Source organism: Cervus canadensis, chromosome 26 (genome assembly GCF_019320065.1).
Source record: "Cervus canadensis isolate Bull #8, Minnesota chromosome 26, ASM1932006v1, whole genome shotgun sequence".
Taxonomy (NCBI): Eukaryota; Metazoa; Chordata; class Mammalia; order Artiodactyla; family Cervidae; genus Cervus; species Cervus canadensis.
Genome location: NC_057411.1, coordinates 26,901,219 through 26,922,801, shown reverse-complemented (window position 1 = coordinate 26,922,801; position 21,583 = coordinate 26,901,219). Strand labels below are relative to the sequence as shown.

The following is a 21,583-nucleotide window of genomic DNA, read 5'->3' as shown; positions in this document are numbered from 1 at the left end:
CCCACAGTAACCCTTCTTCCCCAAGCCCAGGGGCAGTCATAAAATGATGCTTGGCAGAGACATTTTTCTCTCAGTGCTCATAGTAAACATTCTTGAAGTTACGATTAGAGCAGAGGTCAGAGATATAAATCCATATAAAGCACAGTAGGATTTTTTTCTTTTCCCTTTAATGGGCAATTCTTTCTAGGCAGCTGTCATTTATAGCTCAGTTACTATGCTCATGTTGCCAAGAACCCATACACAGGCTGCTGTGATTTTCAGTTTTCCTGATGAATTCAGAAGGTATCCTAGTTTTAGAACTAGCTTGAGGGCTGTGCCCTGGCTGTCAGAGACTCTTCTTATCAATCTTTTACCCCAAAGTGGTATTTTCAGGGTTCAGTATTTCAGTGGTTCTTCTGCTATCAAGTCACTCACTGACATTTCTGCTTCAGAAGGCCGGGAGGTCTGAATGGGCTCCCCAGACCCCTGGCTGTCCCAGCAGTTTATCAAGAAGTCCTCAGAAAGTGTGACAACTTTCAAGAAAAAAAACATTTTGTCCACATCTATTTCACATATTTGCAATGTAAGATTAATTACAGGCTTCAGAGAAATCCTGTTATATTCCTGGCAAACCAAAATATTCCGAGAGCCTTGGTTGTGTCAGAAGGCCATGTGAGTCAGCTGTCTCTGGTTATATTTTGTTCATCTTCATTACTGTGCTTGTGTGTGAATTTCAAAAAGTTTGCAATCACTTCTCCACCCACAGACAGATTTTGTCCCGGACTACACAGGGGCCAAAAATAAATGACAGAAGCAAGAGTTCTTTAGAATCTTCTCTCTTTGCCTAGGTTGGGGATGCCGAGACATGGGACCTTTTCATATTCTTGGCTGGAAGCACAGAAACCCACAGAGAGAATATGATACAGCCAGGAGGGGCTGTATCATATCATAGCATTCATTTGTTATAAGCCAAATGAATCCAGCAGATGCTCCTCGCAAAATACTTAAGAGGAAGGTCCATAGAGCTGCTTGATATGAGGCTGTTTTTGAAAGTTTGAAAGGAGGAGAGCTTGGGGGGCTGGAGAAGCCTGGTCTGTAGTCTCAGCGGCCATAGCCTTGGTTAGAACAGAGATTCCATCCTCTTGCATCTGTTTACTACTGTTTTCTTTAAACATTACTCTAACATTCACAAGCTCTCTACCTACCTCACACCTAAACTGGGCCCAGGTGGCTCAGTTGTAAAGAACCCGCCTGCCAAGCAGGAGACACGTTTGATCCTTGGGTTGAGAAATCCCCTGGAGAAGGAACTGGCAACCCACTCCAGTATTCTTGCCTAGGAAATCCCATGTCCAGAGGGGTCTGGTGGACTATAGTCCATGGGCTCACAGAAGTGTCAGACATGACTTGGTGACTAAACAATAACAAACTGGATGGCAGTCCATTATAATGTACTGGGCATAGAAAATTTGGCAGATGGGATGTTTTTCCCCAACTGTTCTTTACAATTGAATTTTTTCTTTTTAATTGTTTTGACTTTATTTATTTATTTATTTTTAGTTTTTTTCCCATTTATTTTTATTAGTTGGAGGCTAATTACTTTACAGTATTGTAGTGGTTTTTGTCATACATTGACATGAATCAGCCATGGATTTACATGTATTCCCCATCCCGATCCCCCCTCCCACCTCCCTCTCCACCCGATTCCTCTGAGTCTTGCCAGTGCACCAGGCCCGAGCACTTGTCTCATGTATCCAGCCTGGGCTGGTGATCTGTTTGAATTTTATTTGGTGTTTTTGTTCAAGTTTGTTATTTTTGATTTTGGCTGTCGCATGATATCTTGATTTTATCAACATTATTCAAAGGCTTAAGAGGATTTATCAAAGTATAATGGTAACAATCCTGGAGGAGGGAATGGCTACCCACTCCAGTATTTTTACCTGGAAAATCCTATGGACAAAGGAGCCTGTCGGGCTATAGTCCATGGGGTTGCACAAAGGCGGACACGACTTAGCAACTGAACAACAACAGTGATGGCAATAGTCACATCGATACTGTGACTCAGGATGTATGAACAGACTTCTTAATAGAGAATGTGCATATAATGAACATACACTGGGAATTTTCATCAGCCAGGTCAAGAAAATCCATGGAAAAGATGATTTTTCACACACAGAGAAATGTATTGTTAGAAAGCTTAACACTATTTATCTAAAATTTGAGTGTTACTGGACTGACAACTTAATTCATCCTAATATTTAGTGTATTATACATTGAAAAACATCAAACAGAGGCATGAAGACATAGTAGCTTTTGCATCTTTTTAAAACAAGTATAACAATATATCCCCTAGGAATCATTTCAATTGCATTTAAGAAATTAACCCTCAAGTAACAGTGACTTGAATGGAGAGAGATTAATTTCTCTTTCTCGAAGAAGTCTGGGAGCAGGCAGTCTAGGGTTGATGGAGCAAATACAGGGTGTCATCAGAGCCCCAGGCTCTTTTCTCTTTATTCTACCATCTTAATACCTAGCTTCTGTTCTTAGAGTTACCTCATGGTCAAAGATGGCTGCTGGAGCTCCAGACATTACAATCCTACTCCAGTCAGTAAAAAGTAGATATAGGCACACCCATTCCTTTTCAAGGAGATTTCCCAAAGTCCTACACAAACACCTCTATTTATATTTCACTGACTGGAACTTAGTCACACAACCATCCTAACTGTAAGGAAAGTAGTCAGATATTCCTCCATCTGAGCAACTTAGCATCCATCTGAAATTTAAGGTTCTGATACTAAGGAGGAAGGGGAGAATGAGCATAATATAGCAGTTTTTTCCACAAATGACTTCTAAAGCAAACTGATGCATTTTCCAAGGATAAGCTACAATGATGCTTTCTAGTAGAATACCAATAAATTTTGTTGCTAAAGGCAAAGAAAAGACCAAAAAGAAAGAAGAATCTTTAAAGTAGTACTACTCATGACAAAAATGAGCATTTATTGTACAGATCACAAGAATTTGTAAAACTAGTCACAAAGTTAATAAGTATCATGTTTGAGGATTATTGGTAAAACTCCTTTATGACATGGTTCTGTTGTGTATTGCTCAGTATTAGTGAAATCTAATGTGAAGGGGTAATTACTATCACAAGTGTATAATAATAGTAAATATTATTGCAGTTCTATAAAATCACTGATTTCAGAGTTTTAAAAAGCCCCTGACAAGTGTCATATTAAGGGACAAGTGAGGAAAAATTGTTTGACAATTTTTTGTTCTTTTTATTCCTAAAAACCCGTGATGTAGAAGGATTTTGTTCCATTAGTTAATAATAACTTTGTAAGTCATGGTGTAGATAGGAAAACATACATTGAGATAAGTTCTGAAGGAAGACCAGCCGTGTTTACTGTGAGTAAAAAAGATTTCATTGAAACGTGAAATTGCTTACTGTTTTATTCACATGGAATAGGTGGCCGTGAAGGAGGCCACAGGTTTTCATTTTAGAGTGAAATTTAGAAATACAAATAGCGGCTACTTAGTGCATTAAGTTAAATGTATTCAACTTATGCAAGAAAAACTGGGTATCTAGTAAAACCTGCTGATGGTACGCAGAACACGGACAGCCTGTGCCCTGCGCGGTGGTATAGCTGTTCCACTTGTTAACGGAGGTGAAGTGGGCCGCTGTGTAGCTGACACCATGACCTGGCCTTGTGAGACCTCAAGCAGAGAATTGAGTTGTGTCTGCCTGGCCTTCTGACCTATAGAACTGGGTGCTGCTTTAAGCTGTTAAGTCTGTGGTGATTTTTTGCAATAATGGAAAGCAAATGCAAATGAATACAATTTGTTCCAGAGGGTAAGAAATAAACCCTAACAAGATTCAGGGGTCCACAGCATCAATGTAATTTTTAGTCGAATGTTCTAGAGCACTCTGGAACATTCTTTCCAGTTGTGGGCAGATGATTGCATCTTGAATCTCCCACCACCAGGAAAGAAGACAGTGCCTGATATGTGCTTCTGATTTCAGGGGGCAGCACCCTGGGAGTATTAAATCAACCCATTTACAGGGTAACATGGAAGATCGCCAGTTCTGTGTGGGTCTCAGAGCAGAAAAGGGATCTGTGGTAGGTCCAGCTGATGGATGCTTCCACACTGGGTTTGGAACCTATTTCAAGTATGAGTTTGCCTTTTCTGCTTGCAGAGCCTCGGCCAGCATCTCTGACCAAGGAGTTAGACAGTGCTCGATCCATAAACATTGGTTCCCACATAAAGCTACACTGGATCAAGAGACCTACATCACGTAACAAAGGAGGTGAGCAGTGTGTTCGTGACCATGGAGTCTATAGTTCTGTCACATACCCCAGCCCCATAGGCTGCTGGATTGACAGAACGTGGGTGCCATGCCCTTTTGGAGAGAACAGTCTGTGCAGATGGAATGCTATCCTGAGATGGAGCAGACACCTCAAATCATCACATAATTATATGGTGCTGCGTTTGTAAGATGTGGAGGGCGTGGATCCTGGAAGCAAAAGATGCAAGTAATAGTGACCCAGCTTATCATCAGCCTTCATGTCCCCTTTGGGGGATTTCTGTTTTCCTTCTCTGCAACTTTGAATTCTAACGTTTCATAGTGTTGGTTTTTAAAGGGGTAATGGGCCCACCAAGGAACACAGCAAAATCCTATTTAGGTTATTAGTAGAATTAAGCTCATGCTTGATTATGTCAAAGATCTTGTCCCAAGAGTCCAGCAGGTAAAGCAAGTAGTCGTCATACTGGCAGGAGCAATTGACCCCAACCACCAGGCAGAGGCAGGGCATCTCTTAACACACGATGAGCAGGAAGAATATATCTGACACTCAGGTGATCCCAGTGTAGATGATAAATGTAGCCGAAAACACAGTCTGGGAAGATCATGGTGACCAGAGACCCGTGGCCACTCTTATTCAAAGATAAGTGTCTGGGTCATCTCCACAATCTAGCCACCTAGACCAGCAGAGGTGTTCATTGATGGCAAAGAGATTCTAGAATACATGGTGGTGGTCAGTCAGGATAAGTGTCTGTTATTGTCTGTTCAATGGCAGGGATGGTAGTTTTTCTCACTAACCTTCCTCTTGTAAGATTCTTCCAGGAAAAGTAATCAAACAGAATTCTGGACAAGCTTCTCCCAATACTAGTTATATGAAGCAAGTGGGTCCCAAAGAAGTGATGAGCTGCCAACAGAGGGTGCTATACCGTGGTAGATCCCCCTCCAGCTTGTTGCATCATTCTCCCAGCTGGTGAGAGTGTTGGTGGCAGATAGCTCTTTACTGAATTCCCATTCTGGAACTTTCTTGAGGATGGAGAGAGCTGCTCCAGAGAGGAGCCTGCAATTAACACCTCAATTTGAGGCAACTTTGAAGGATGACTTCAGCTCCAGAGTTTCCTGTGGGAATCACTAAGAGCTTTGTGGAGTTGGCATTACATTTCTAATTCACCCTCTCCCAAATCATTCCCCAATAAACCTCCTGAGATCTCTATGTTGGAGTATGATTCTTGGATTTCTGACCTGTGACAGAAGGTTTGTGCCAAATTATATCCCAGTAAAAATACATGAAATGACAGTTTCATCATAGAATTTCTGGTATTGAATACCTTGCTTTTTTGAAGTTGGGGATTTCCAACCCCCCCTTGTTGCTATCTATATTTATGGTGCACTAGTTTTATCTGGAATTTTAAAAATTACTAGCAAGGTTGAAAAGACCGTACAAGTTCATTTACAGAATATCTGTAGGCATGACTGTGGCTGGATCTGGTCTTCATATATCATCCGGGTTGATGGCTATTCCTTTGTCATTCTCCATACTTCACATGGTCCACAGTAGAAGATCTGAAGTATGCTGGTCTTGTTTACCATCATATAAGACACTACTCTGTCCTCCAATTTCCCAAATTCCTAGAAGGGCCAATTCATGAAACTGGGTTGGGAATATGCTCAATATAAATACAACTTTTATTCAAGGATTGTAAACATATCTCATGGCTTCTCTTTGTTTGTTTAAGCTTTTCAAGCTTGTGACTTCAACTTTTCCAAGGCCAGGTTATTTTCTCTGGATGCAGGGCCACATATTTTAGGACTAAATGTGCAGACATATCACTCAGCAGCCATGATTCTGTACTGGAACCCCCTTCAGATGGATAAAAACTTCAACTTTTATCTAATTTCATTAGGAAAGATTAAACAATCTTAGGCTATTTAGAAGCCTTTACAAAAGTCAGAGATACTTTTATAACTCTCAAGACTGCTACAGACATTAAGAAAACTTGATTATGCAAAGAACTGTGTCTCTTGGATGTGGAATTACCCACTGCCAAAAATAACTCAGTTGAGACCTGGGATCTTTTCCCTAGCTCCCAGAGAAGACCTGCTAGTAGGATTAGTTAGCAGACCTGAATCCCCATTTTGAGCAAAGACATCATATGTGATTAATGAAATATTTGGAAACAGACACCACCTGACTTAGGATGGCTTAACTTGAGAAGTTCAAATCTTTATAGGCGTATCATAAATAGCACTTTAACTATAATGAAAAAACTTTGTATTTATGAATTCCTAATAGCTGAAGCTGATGTGCTTTTCTCATAGACTTAAGGAAATGCAAATAATTAGTGACAAGACAATGTGGTGTGTTTATTTGAAAGGTGAAAAAAACTTTTGATTATATGAATTCATGATTGGTTAAAGAGCAGTCACACTCTGAATTAAGCTATAAATCCTTAGCTTATCAGTAAGGCATTGATTGTCACTTTTAAAAAAGACTTGATTATTTATTTATGGCTGGGTCTTCATTGTGCATGGGCTTCTCATTGCAGTGGCTTCTCTTATTTCAGAGCACAGGCCCGAGGCGTGCCGGCTCAGTAATTGTGACCTATGGCTTAGTTGAGGCTTCCCTGGTGGCTCAGATGGTAAAGAATCCATCTGCAATGTGGAAGACTGGGGTTCAATCCCTGGGTTGGGAAGATGTCCTGGAGAAGGGAACGGCTACCCACTCCAGTATTCTGGCCTGGAGAATTCCATGGACAGAGGAGCCTGGCAGGCTGCAATCATGGAGTCACAAAGAGTTGGACACGACTGAGCGACTTTTACTTCACTTCACATGGCTTAGTTGCCCTGCAGCATGCCGGATTTTCCCACACCAGGGGTCAAACCCATGTCCTCTGTGTTGGCAGGTGGATTCTTAAGCACTGGACTACTAGAGAAATCCTGATAGTCACTTTTTAAAACCCTAATGAACAGAGCTAATGAACATCAAGAAAAAGTGATGTGGAGCAAAGGATGGGTTAGTCATTTAGAAAGATCTGGTTGGCAAATTTCAGATTTCAGGGGGAGCTGAATGATCTGATATAAAAACAGGGAAGGCTTCTCTGGAGAAGATGAAGGCTACTGTTAAGATAGGTTCTTCATGCTTTTGAAAAGGGAGCAGGTGTTCACTGTAAGAGAAATCACACTTGAAACTCCTCCCTTAGAATTGACCATTCACACTCATTCACTCGGCAATGGAAAATTTCTCCCCATGTGAACCAAATACTGACCATTTCCAATGTCCCCAGAGCAATCAAAACTGCTGATTCTGATTACTAAGAAATCTACCAGGAAAAGATAGCGCCTTCAGTCCAGTTCTCAGGAACCAAACAACCTATGCCCATTCCTACTCCTGAGATATTTTAAAATATAGATTTGTATTATGCTCTTGTTTTCACTTATTAAACATATGCTTGCCAAAGTGTGTATCCAAAGTGAGGGTTTCCCCCCATGATTATTTGATATTTTAATTATATGGAATGGATGTTATGGAATAAAACTCCAATTCAAGAGTCGACTCTGGGACTCTTAGCTGTCATCCAGAAACTTGATTGTAAATAATGTGAGAATAATATTTTCATTTCTTTCTCTTTTCTCATGTTTTATTTAAAAATTTTTTTAAATTTTGTATTGGGGTAAAAGTGAAACTGTTAGTTGTTCACTCATGTCTGACTCTGCAACCCTAAGGATTGTAGCTCACCAGGCTCTGTCCACGGAATTCTCCAGCCAAGAATACTGGAGTGGGTCACCATTCCCTTCTCCAGGGGATCTTCCCAACCCAGGGATCAAACCTAGGGTCTCCTGCATTGCACGTGGATTCTTTAGGTGAAGAGCAAAGGGACTCAGCCATACAAAATATCTGCATCTCTATTTGTCATCCTTCTGAGGCACAGAGAAAGGAAAAGAGATGAGGATTAACAGTCATTGAGCAGTGTTTAATATGCAGACAGACTATGGATAAAGGATCTTATTTAGTCTTTATAAGCACCTTGCCAAGTAAGTATTATTGTCTACATTTTTTAGGTGAGGAATCTGAGGCTGAGGGAGATGAAGTCAGAGTTAGTAACTGGCAGGACTGAGAACTAACTATGGGTTTATTTTTTGTGCTGGGTTTTTACCAATAATCTGTTATTGTTATTGTTTAGTTGCTAAGTTGTGTCCGGCTCTTTTTTGACCCTATGGACTGTAGCCCGCTAGGCTCCTCTGTCCATGGGATTTTCCAGGCAAGAATACTGGAGTGGGTTGCCAGTTCCTTCTCCAGGGGACGTTCTCAACCCAGGGATCAAACCTGTGTCTCCTTCATTGGCAGGTGGGTTCTTTACCACTGAGCCACCAAGGAAGCCCAACCAAATATGTATCTAAGGGTAAGTCAGTTTATTTGTGTGGCAAAATGGGGCTAATAATGCCTGTCTTTTAGAGTGATTGTAAGGATTGATTCTCCTGATGCTACCAAATTACTTAAAATAGTGTCTGGTACATAGTAAGTTCTCAGTGAATATTAGCTTTCATTATGGTTGATCAGCTAGGTTCTTCCAGATTGTAGGTGCCCGAGCTTGAGTAAGCCTTAGTTTTCTCATCTTTAAAATATGGAAAAATAATTCATCTTGCATGGCTATTGTATTTAACAAGCAGAGACTTTGTCTGGGTTCTGCATGTATTACTTAACTTTCATAGCAGCCTAAATGAGGCAGGTACCCTTCTGCTACCCACTTTATGGATGAAGAAACTGAGGAACTCAGACTGTAAATTTTTTTCAGGGTAATACTGCCGGTAATTAGCTGAACTGAGATTCAAACCCAGACACTCCAGCTCAGCGTTTGAGTTTGTAATGACTGCTCCGTGCTACAGATGCAATGAAATAATATTTGTAAAGCATCTGTCCAGTTTCTGACACTTCTCAGCAGTCTGGTAGATATCAGCTCCTTTTCCGTCTTCTGAATAAATACCTTTTGAAATTCTGGTGGAATGCAGAGTGATGTGAATTCTTCAGCTGGCCCGCTTGCTTTTCTAAAATATCCAAGTTTGTGTGACAACCACATCCCTGTGCTCTTTCGGGGGTGCCCGGAAGCATGTGAGCATACCCCTCTCTCTGATTCGGCCCACCTTGGATCATCTTTCCTGTTGACGTGTTGGAGTTCTGGAAGCGGCGTCAAAGCTCATGCCCTCGCGCGTGAGCCCTGACCTCCCGGAGAGCAGCTGTCTCTAATGACAGTTCTGAGCAGAACAGCTGGAGGGCCAGCTGATGTTTCTAATGACTGAGAACTAGTAAATGGAGATAAGACAGGCAAGGAGACCGTGCCTGACCGCAGCGCACACCACCGATCGCTGATGCTGGGAGTTCTCTGGGGAGGAAGCTCTGAGAATTTCAGGCGGGACGATTCTGTGCCGGGCACGACTGCCCTTAGAAAATCAGCCTGGATTATTTCACGCGTGGTCGGACTTGTATTAATAGCATCCTTGACTGTTGGATACGAAATGCTGGTAATTCCATTGTCATAGCAATGACTAAAAATGAAAGTAACTTAATGTTGCCACATATTGCTGCCCTGAGGTCAGGAGGTGGTGTATACCTCTACGGGGAACTGCTTCCGGTAAGGCCCACGGGGTTTACCAGGGATGATGAGAAGGCTTCCTTTCCCAGGGCCTTGCTGCTTACAGTGAGGGGGCAGCCTGGAGCTCTTAGCATCAGCCCCACCTGGGAGCTTATTTCAAATACAGAATTTAGGCCCCGCCCCCAAACTCCAAATCTGCATTTTAACAAGATCCGCTGTGATCTGGATGCACATTAACGTTTGAGAAGCCTTATCATACCAAAGAGACAATGGACTTTGAAATAAGAAGTTCCGGGTGGAAATCGAGACTGTCTCTTACTAGCTCTGTTACCATGGGAGGGTCTCTCAACCTTTCTGAGCCCCGGTTTCCTGGTCTCTAAACAGCTCTTAATACCCCCCTCATGGTGCAGGCACATAACAGGTATTCAGCGCTTGCCATTCCCCTTCTCCTGCCTCCTTTCCTTCTGAGCACAGAGGAGAAGCAGTTCGGTTCTTTGGCGATCATCAGAAAAGTGTGGCAAGATGAAGAAATGAGGAATTTCCCCCTTCTCCCCACCCACTTGTCTCATCTTTCATTTCTCTTCTCTCTCCTGCCTTCTTTCCACAGTTATGGACACAGTTCTAACCAGGCTCCAGCTGGAGCATTGCTGGGAGGTGACAAAGCCTGGAACAGAGGGCCTGTCTGGCTGTGACCTGGATTGGGAGAGGCCAGGACTCCTGGTACAAATGGGTCAGGGGTCAGGTAAGAGGACAAAGTGATTTTCAAAATAAAATTAGGGAATGACAGGATGGATCTGTAGAGAAAGAGCCCCCAGGGGCAAGTTCAGGTTCGGGGAATTGGGTTAGGCAGACATGGGTGTGGGAGCGAGGGTGGAGGGAAAGGGGAATGGGGAACAGGGAAGTATCTGGGAATAAAGAAGACGAAAATAAACTTGTTAGGACACTTTCAGTCTTTTCACTTCACCCTCTTCTGTGCTCCCACTGTCCCCTGCACACTATACTACCAAGGTACCCACTGCTTTGAATGGAATCACAGGATTGATTCTTTGATTAGACTAAAAGCATTCTGGGGATGAATACTATCCTAGGGATCATGCCTTATTTCACTGGTTTCTATATCTAGAATGTATAAGTGAATACTCTGTTAAATGGTAAATGAATGAATGAAATTTTTGCTTCCAATGCTACAACTCCATCACAGTCTAATCCTTAGGGGAATCATGGTGCCTTTAACAAGGCAAACGAGAGGCTCTCTGTTGGTCTCCAATCCCGTATGCCTCCATCAGGTAGCAGGCTGGATTCCCCAAGGCTCCTTTCTTTTTACAGCTGATGTCTGATGTGTGGAGAAGGACCAATGGGGAAAAGATGGTGAGTTGGCAGAATCTCTAGTCTTTCGGTTTTCCTTTCCTTGTGGTTTTGACTATGGTTAGATTGATGGTCTGTTACTTTCCAGGGAACCAGCTATCAAGCTCAGAGAGACTTAGAAAGAATGATGATGCCTTTCTTTACTGAAGAGCCATCTGTCAGCTCCCTGTGATGGCTCAAAAGGCCAGTCTCTGAGACCCCAGCTCAGGGATGCATCTGAACTGTGATGGGGAGATTGAAACTGGCCTATGAGAGATGGACAGAAAATCAAGCTTCTCCATTCTGGAGGAGAAGAGGGCCAACAGCCAGGTGATGCTGAGAACCCTTGGAAGGCAACAAAAGTCTCAAGGCTGTGGCCCATGAGGGAGATTGCTTGGTGAGCTTGGCTGCTTTCCTGAAATGGATGTCAGGAGCAGAGAGCTCAATTATTCCAACAGCCCCTGGGCCACAGAACCTGAGACTAATTGCCACTGGGGGCTACTCAACCTGTATTTCATTCCATAGCATATCACTCCAGAGCTTGTTTCTGTGGCTCAGCAAACCCACCTACTGGGCTTCCCAGGTGACGCAGTGGTAAAGAATTTGCCTGCCAATGCAGGAGATGCAAGTTCAATCCATGGGTCCAGAAGATCCCCTGGAGAAGGAAATGGCAACCCATTCCACTTCTTGGCTGGAGCATTCCATGGACAGAGGAGTCTGGTGGTCTACAGTCCATGAGGTATCAAAGAATTGGACATGGTTAAGTGACTGAGCACACAAACCCATCTACAGCCTGGAGTTTCTTCCCCAGAGTGAGGGCGATTGGTGGGAAATGGAGGGCGGTGCGGCTGTTGGAACTCCCCTGCTGAAAGTCAATCAGTGAAAGGAAACCCTGCTTTTCCTCTCCCCTGCTCATCCCAGCAGGTCTTTTATCATGCTCCAGCTTTCTGAAGACTTCATCCTTCTCCTCAGAAGACTCCAGACAGAGGAGGGGAGCTGGGAGTCACTGGTGGGTAGGTGGATGGGGGCAGAGACGACCATGGCTCTGCCTGCAGCAGGCAAAGTGCTGAAAGGGGTTTTGAATCCTTTCTCTATTTTCTCCCCCCACTTTTTTTTTTTTTTTTTCTATTAGTTGGGATGGATGAGGTGGGTCAGAGGGCTGGGCAGAGGAGAGAGGGAAGGGCAAGAAAGTAGGGAGTGGAGAGTATTTGGCACTTTATGTGCAGTGTGAACTGTCTCCCCTCCCCCCGTTCATTTAAAAGTTAGGTCAAATTTGGGACTTCCCTGGTGGTCCAGTACTTTCAAAGCAGGAGGCATGGGTTTCATCCCAAGTTGGGGAACTAAGATCTCACATAATGTGCAGGTCAAAAAATTAGGTCAAACTAAAAATATATGTATTTTGTGGTTTCATAAAACCTCATTTATTGTCTTTATAAAGAAAATAGAAGTAACAGCAATATATATATATATTAAATTTATATATATGAATATATATGTATATTTATATATAAATTTAATGACTATGAGCAAGAGAAAGTGGTAGCATTATAAAAAACATCCAGTCCAGGAGCTCCTTTTATTTTTTCCAGTCCCAAGTTGTACTCACGTTCTGACAGAACATTTGTATCATCCTGCCACAGAAAGAACCACAACCAGAGGAGGTGTTGATTGAGGAAAAAAAGAGCCTATGAGGGTAAGTGGGAGAAGAAAGCTACAGATAGCAATGTGCCACATGACTAGATGTGGAGAGGAAGTGTTTCATAACTATGCATATTCTCTCCTAGACTTGATAGGTGTATAGGTATATATATTAATCAGTCCCTTTTCTCTCCTTTCTCATCCCCCCTCTATCTAATATAAAGCAGTTAACCCTGTAATTTGGCATTTAAGTCACAGAAGAGCAATTGTTGTACCTGAGCTGGGAGGAACTATTCTGGGAGGTTAAGTGACATATGGGAGGTGGTGTCTTTTTCAGGGGCTAGTGAGTCTGTCCCTAGTTGTGTAAGGGACAGTTGCATCACATTAGGGATAATGTGATGTTATGTCTTTTGGGGGAAGTTCTAACCTGGGGTAAAGGGTTCTGCTGTCTATGTTCAGCTCAGCGTCGTCACCGTGCTGTCCTCTGAAATACAGAGGAGAAGGCAGGAACCATGTGTCTTGCAATCTCCTTTCCTGTGGGGTTCCGGCTAGCGCTTGTCCACAAGTAGTTCTCAGGTACAATATGGACAAGGCAAAGCCATTCTCCAGAAACTGTTGCTGTCAAGGTGTGTAGGCAGCTTCGCTTCTCCATGAACCAAGAACCATCTGCCTCACAGCCGCAGCCTGAGATGTCACAGCCTCCCAGAGACTCAAGAATGTCAGCAGTTACCTGGCCTGGCTTGCCTAACCTTTTTTCTTCCTGCTTTTGCAAAGCTTGTGTAAGACTCTCATTTCTTTCCTTTTTGCGGCTAATATTTCATTGTATATAGGTACTACATCTCCCTTATCTGTTCCTCTGTTGATGGACATTTCGGTTGCTTCCATGTCCTGGCTATTGTAAACAGTGCTGCAGTGAACTTTGGGGTGCATGCATCTATTTGAATTATGGTTTTCTCTGGCTATATGCCCAGGAGTGGGATTGCTGGGTCATACCAGAGTTCTGTTTTGGGTTTTTGTAAAGCAACTATACTTCAATAAAAATTTCAAAAAGACTCTCACTTCTATCTGAAATCCTTAACTTCAGATTAAGATTTTAATAAACAGCCCAGAAATTCAAGGAAGAGTGTTTTTTGGTTTTTGTTTTGTTTTTTGTTTTTCCCTGATGAATCCCCATGACAATGCTGAATGTCCTGGCACGGGGGCTGAGTGTGGTCATGTGTCTCTCATACCACCTGGCAACACCTGGAACTTTTCAACACTCTGCCCAGCAGTGTTTGTTGCAGCGACTTCTGTCTGAGTGCCAAGGGAGATGTGGTCAGCGGGAGAACAAGATGGCAGTCTGGACTGTCTCAACGTAGCAGCTGTGTGGTCTGGTGACAGGCAAGGGTCACCCTGGGGTCCTTGCTGTTGATTATAATGGTTGGGTGACTTTGGCAGGTGACCTGGGTTGACAGTGCCAGAATCTACATAGAGGCGGCTCAGAATCTAGTCGGCCGGATGCCCTAAGAGTGGGTCCCTCTGGCTATTCTAGAAACCTTCCTAGAGGTAGGAATGTTGCCCAGCTTTGGCCTCAGGTAGTCCCATTGGGTTCACTGGGATGGCTGGCCCAGCATCTGTGGCAGGAATCTCTGGCACCGAGTCAGGGTTCTGTGGAGGTGGCCAAGCGCACGGACTCTGGAGGTCCACTGGTGACAGTCGAATCCTGCCGCACCACTTACCAACAGCGTGACCTAGGGCCATCTCTAGACCTTAGTTTCTTCATCTGTATAATGGGGCTATTAACAGTATTTACCCCATGGGATCTTAATCCATGTAAAATGCTTAGAACAGTATCTTTCTCATAGTAAGTGCTATGTGAGAATAAGTACTGTTACAACGACACTGAGGAAAGACAGGTGAGCGTGGTGATGGAGGCTTCAGACAAGTGGGGTCAGTGATGCCGAGGGCAGCACCCCCAGGTCCAGGCTGCTGTGGACTTATGCTAGACTCCTGTGGAGAGTGATGAGGCTGCAAGTGGACAATAAGAGTGAGGTTTTCACTAAAACCCTGGGCAATGGCAGTGCCCTAGCAGATCGGGGATGTGGGGAGGCAGTCTCCTCCCTGGCATAGAACACAGCCTGGCAGGGCAGCAGGAGTCAGCAGAGAGGTGACAGAGCCTGGCAGGGGGACATGTGCTCGGGAGCTGACTGGGCTTGCTCTGGGCTGCATGCCAGGCACTCTTGAGATCGCCCAAAATAGCTGAGGGGGGACTTTGCAAGGGATGTGAGAGTCTTAAGACCTGGATTATATTTACATCAGATACCAGTCCCTTGGGTGGAAAGAGGTCTGGTGACAGATAGACTTGGTTTGAATCCCACCTCTGCTACTTACTAAACTGTAAATACATGGAGAGCAGAGGGCATCTTTTTCATTATGGAGCAGACAGAAGGATTCAGTCCATGCATGAATGAATTCGATATCCTGGAACCTCAGCTTCCCCATCTGTAGGATGATGAGAGTGTGAAAACCACTAGAGGTGATGTAAGGAATACATTAGACAGTTGTCCACAGGCACCTAAAGTTCTTCATGAATATGCATTACTTCTTTTTTTAATAGTAAATATTCAGTGTCTTGCTTAAATAGAAACACCATATATTTGTTGACTAGAACTGATTAATACTCTTTTGGTCAAGAAAGCAGTACATTCTACACACACCAGAGACTACATCCTTTAAGAGATCTTATGTTTTTCCCAGTTTTATCAGTGCTGTCTTTTTTTGATTATTTATTTATTTGGCTGTGTCCACTCTTAGCTGTGGCATGTGGGATGTTTAGTTGCAGCATATGAGGTCTAGTTCCCTGACCAGAGATTTAACCTGGGCCTTCTGCCTTGGGAGTGCAGAGTCCTAGCAACTGGACCACCAGGGAAGTCCCTTGATCAGTGTTTTTAATTGTCACTTATGACTCAATCCTTTCTGATGAAAATCAAAATATAGCTACTAGCTACTGGGGCACACTGTTGAATTTTAGGAGAGTAAAAGATTGGAGATAGGTTACTCAATGATTGAAACAGATTATGACTTGACTTGGAAAAGCTATGCTACAGGGGAAAAAATTGATCTGACCCAATAATTCAAAAGATGTGAACACTACAAATTATTATTAGGCTTTCCCTTTCTATGCACACTTAATGTGCTTTCTGACCAAACCTGTGAAGGCACGCTTGGAATAATGGAGTTAATACGTGTTTTTGGGCCCATGGCAGGTCCTCTGAATGATCAGTGGGGAAGGGCCTGTTTCATGTCTTGTCCTCTTTGTCCATCTTGATGTCTCCCCATCAATCCTCCATGTTGTGGCACTGGAAGTCAGGTATCGAAATGTATTAAGTCTGACCTTAAGTTTAAATCCATCATCAAATCATCTTGCTCTAGTTTGCAAGTGTATCCCTTTCTTTCCTATGCTGCAAGATGCTGGGGTTTGCTATTGCCATTTTCTTCAGAATTAGAATAGTCTTTGGTTGGCTTCTGGGGGTGGGAATAATATTCTGGATGATTAAAACTGCCTGCTATTTAACTGTCAGATAGGATGGGTATGCTGAGTGTTTTTGAAGGAGAACAAAGCAAGTATCAAATGTACTGCTACCACCTTAATATAACTTATTATATATAACACTTTATTGAATCAAAGTGTTTCTTTTTTACAACTATTTTATAAGGCATGGTGTATAGTTAAGAGTAAAATCACTGCTTGGAAAGTTTCTTCATTTCTGACATCCTTCAGTTCTGTTTCAAGATCAGAGAGAACTTCCCACTCTGCAGAAGGTATTATTTATTGTTGTGGGATAAATTTTCTCTAAGAACAAGCCATGGCTGCTTAACGCAAGCAGTACGGAGCACAGCAACCAAATGGCTTGAATAACAAAACATATCAAAATGTGAATCACCACTGTCAGATGCGAGCTTTTAAGAACTTTAATTGATATAATTATTATTAGTATGCAATAGGTCTTACAACAAATGTAGATACAATGACATCAAATAGCAAAGAAGTTGCACGTCTTTCCATCTTTAAATGGTGTGGGCTTACCCCAAGAAAGCAATCTGGCACTGGTCTCTTGGTTAGCACTATTACCAATATCACCTAGCACTTAAAAATCCAAGTTGAAATGGTACATTCATTTGCCAAAAGAGGTAAAAGGCAAAGAAGGTGAATCAACGTGCAAATTAGCATCTGGCCCAGTCGCAAAATTCATTTCCCAGATGCGAAGGATTGAACCATGCACCCCTGCAAGCAAGACAAAGGGCAAACAGATGATGGTAAACCCAAATCAACTCCACAGAGAACTCAGAAGACTTTGGGATGGTAAAGGCCAGGTCCACGCTGTTAGCGCTCAGATATCCACACGTGTTACCCTAACTCAACAGTCTGTGAGACCTGCGTCCTGGGCCATCCTTTCATTCAGGGATGGAAACCCTCCTTTGTGGTCCCAGGAAGTCAGGCAGGAGCACTGGGGCATAGCTCAGAGCTCTAAGAGCTGTCTGTATGTAGCTATTATACAGGTGTCATTTTACACATTTTAGTAAAAACAACACACCAAACAAGAAACCAAGATCACTTATACATCTATGTAATACTTAAAATGTCTATAAATATTTTTCTCCAGAAACTGAAAACACTGTAGACATGACTTCATTAATCCTCACAGCAGATTTGTGAGGTAGCATGGGGTGAGGTCCATAGGACACCATCACGCCCGCCTAAGAAATGAAGACACAGACGTCCAGGGAGGGCCAGGGCCTTCATCAGGGCCACAAGAAAACAAGGTTGAAGCCCATTCTGTCAGCGTTTGTAACCTGTATTCTAGAAGGGGCTTCTTCTAGTGTTAGTGACATTCTCTCTAACACTTTCTGACTAGTCCAGTGCCTGGATGGTGTGTGGTTGTTTTGGACCCACTGGAGTCATTTCCCTTATGTAGACCTGAACAGACTCGCTCCCTGAGATAAAGGACGTCACTTATTGGCATATGTTGTGTGCGTGTGTGTGTTGAATGCAGTTGTTAACATTTTTGGCCAACTCAAAAACAGAAAAATGCACTTGGCAAAATAAGGTTCAACCCATAGGTATTTTCTACTAGCATAACAAGGACTTCCCGAGGGTTTAGGGGAAGCTGTCACCTTGCAGAATGCATGTGCTGCAGGTCCAGAGCCCTCTCTTTATCATAAAGATCCTGAAGTTCATAAGAGCAACCAACCTATCAAAGGCTCTTGGACAACAGCAACCTTGGTGAGGAAAGCTGCTTGCTGACCCACTGATTTATAATTGATCAGGATTCCCTGGGAAGAGGTTGGTCCCTCTCACCTAAGTGTTTTTGACTGAAGCAACATCCAGAAGACCACCTCTCCAAAGGGGCTTCATAAACATTTTGTCAACATATCCGTGTCCGAGTGAAGAGAAAATATATGGAAAGTCCTTTGTTTTTGTTGAAGTGTCCTTTGCCAAACCAAAAGCCTATGGGGGTAAGGCTATGGGAAGGAAAGAGGGACAGTTATTCAGGCCAAGCATTGCTAAAAGGGGGCATCCTCGGTCATTCCTGGCCACTTTTCTGAGAAAGTCCACTTTTTAAAAATTTTCAAAATCAGAGATATGAGAATTCCTGGAAGCCTACTTCTCATTCCCTCCTCCTGTTATAAAATACTTATCTAGGGGTTGCTCACTCTCCTTTGGTACCTAGGGAGTTTAGGATTAATTTCTTTCAGAGCCAGGGGTTGGCAGGCTGTGGAAAGTAGCACAGGTCTAATGTTTCTGACACCAGAGAGGTTTAGAACTGCCTGGCAGTGGCCGTTTCCATGTCGGTACTTCATTAGGTCACAGCAAGTGACAGGATGAGTCCAAGGTCAAGTTTCTGGAAACTAAACAGAGTCATGGCAGCAGGTCCAAGTTTAGAAATAAAAAAATGCAGTTTCACGTTCTGTATGATAGCGTCGGACAAGAGAACACATTTTGAAACAGAACTTAATGTATATTTTGTACGCCATGAAATCAGACATAAGATGACAGTTGCTATCACCAGGTGTTTTAGGAGGACAGGGTTAGAGCCATGAAATAAAGCTATCTAGAAAACACAGAGGAATAAAAAGGCAATCATGCGCAAAAACAACTCATCAAACTAAATACTTTAAACACAATGCCAACAAACTAAATACTTTTCAGATAAAAAGTTAACGAATCATTTCATTTAGTTAAAAGTAAAAACTATCACTAACCTGGAACGTCTTGCTTTGTCACAATGGGCATCACAATAAATTAGGGTTTCTCACACTTGGCACTATTGACATTTGCGGCCAGATAACTCCCAGTTAGGGTGGGCTATCTTCTACATTGTGGGATATTCAGCACATCCATGGCCTCTACCCATGGCCTCTAGCACCCCTAAGGGGTGACACTCAAAAATTATACCAGGCATTTTCAAATGTTCCCAGTGGGGCAGTGGGATGCAATTACCTGCTGTTGAGAACATGGCCGGAAATGGATGACCACAAAGACAATCAGTTCTTTCTCAAAATTCGTGACACAGGATTTTAAAACTGTGTACCCAGGGGTGTTCATCTATTAAATGGCAGAATTAGTAAGGTAAGCGTTTGGGGAAAATAAATGGATTAATCATGGTGTCCATTTCCTATGGAAAAGGCTCACTGAGTAATTGCAGAAAAACTAGTGCCTTTAAAAAATTAAAAAAAAAAAAAAGTTTACAGCCATTATCCAACAGACAGTAAGGCAGTGAACCAGTTGCTTTGTGGGTAGAAAGCAAGGATTCTACAGGTTCCTCCATGCAGCAGATGCTTCTGACAGTCACTGGGGGCTGATCCTACCTTCCTTAATGAGGTATTCAATGCATGTTGCCCCACTTCCCTCCCGCCCTCCTCCATGACCCCCCACCCTACACTCACTCCACACGCCTCTCTCTTTCTCTCCTACAACTAAACTCATTGCACAGCCTTCTTCTGTGGAACCGCAACTCCACCGAAAGCTTGCGGGCTGGGGTCCCAGCTGCGGTTGGCTAGATAACCGGGCATCCTTAGCAGACACAGATGGCCTGGAGGGGGGGCCGAGGGGCTGGCACGCTGAGATCCGACAGCAGTCTGCTACTCTGTAGTAGTACTCGGCCGGCGGGTCCCCTCCAGGGCACCTTCTTGCTTCCTCTCTCCCTAATTAGACAGCTAAGAAGCTGGCCTCCAGCTTGCAGAGCCAAGCAGGTATCCGATCAGACACAACCAGATAAACCAAGATTAAAAAGGAATCTGAGAAACCCCTGCTTCCTTACCTGTAGGGCAAACTCCTCCCCACCCTCATGGAGATTTAATGTAACTTCATAAAGAAAAGTTTAAGAAATACCACACACAGAAAGTTCCCCTAAAATTAACCCCTGATGACACAACTTGATCCATCCCTCTTCCTGGTTCTTCTCTCGGTGGGACCCCCGCTAGGTACAGACGTCACCACCGTGGCGTCCAGCCTGGACGGCTCAGGGTTGGCCCAGGTCCGCTGCATATCAGACTCCACTCACTTTTAAATAATTTTGTTTTTTTGTTTTTTTGGTACCAGAAAGGAGAAGTTGCAGCAGCCAGAGGAGAGGGAGGAAAAAAAACAAAACAACCAAACCAACAAAACAGGATTGTCGCTCAAGGCGCCTCAGGTACTTGTTATTAATTCTACTGGATAAGCACTGATAAATAAAGACAGTTATTCCTCATCCCGGGCACGTTCTTTCGTTAGGAGTCGTCATACAGAGGGTTGTTGTAGTTTCCCCAGGACCCGTAGTCATGGTCGTCCAAGAGCCTTCCGTAGGAAGAATGCCTGGTGGGAAGAAGAGGCTGTGGTTAGTTGGGGAAGTTGCCCATGTTGTGGACAGCCCCGTGCCCTGGGGCCTGAAGGGGAAGGGAAGATGTGATTCTTCACAGGACAAACTCTTGGTAGCAGACCCACCAAGCAGGGAGGCCCCAGTCTGCAAACTCCCTGTAAGTTATGACCGATCCACTGGGAGCCCTATGGGCGCCTTCTGTTGAGATCTGCTGGATCCTTCTCTCTCCTTGACCTCTGGTGCTGGAGAAGGAAGAGGCTTCATTTCCATGGCTAGTTAATAAGAAGTAAGGGGAAAGCAAAGGTTGCATTCCTGGCATTTTAGCTTAGGTTCTGGACTTCATTTTCCCTGAAATGATAATGACAGAACCATACCCACTGATACTCTCATCACCCCCTGAACTTCATTTAATGTTTTATCATCATCTACAGAGTTTTTCTATGTTCCATGGTCATGTGAGCCTCAAAATAAAGCCATGGGCCAGTATTGCTTATCCTTACTTCTTCAATGAGGAGAATAGGGCTCGGAGATGTTAACGGACACACCCAAAGTCACCCAACTGAGCTATGAGTTGAGCCCCCACCTCTGGGATCTGAACCCAGTGCTCTGAGCTCAGCTTCTTAGAGTTTGATTAGCACCTGAGTTCAATGGTAATATGCACTTATAAGGCTTTGCTGGGTCATTCCGGGAACCTGTTCCACAATTAATATTGTTTCTAGAAGAAACTGAAATCAGATTGTTATCATGCTTCCATTTAAAACCATTGAGCAGCCCCTCACCCCACACAGAGTAAAAGCCGAAGTCACCACGATAGTTTGCAAAGCCCTCCAGGGTCTGGCTCCTGATATTACCTCTCCGAGCATATCAGCTACTATGCCAGTGCCTCTTGCTCTTTCTGCTCA

General features: G+C 43.5%; 1 protein-coding gene across 1 annotated transcript in view; it reads right to left on the bottom strand.

The window, feature by feature from the left end:
• Positions 1–16,776: 16,776 nt before the first annotated feature.
• PARM1 (prostate androgen-regulated mucin-like protein 1) overlaps positions 16,777–21,583 on the bottom strand; it is a 123,534-nt gene continuing 118,727 nt past the window's right edge. Inside the window, exon 4 of the mRNA XM_043447817.1 lies at positions 16,777–20,677. Coding sequence (XP_043303752.1) covers positions 20,593–20,677 — 85 coding nt within the window. The 3' untranslated portion in view covers positions 16,777–20,592. The remainder of the gene's footprint in view (positions 20,678–21,583) is intronic.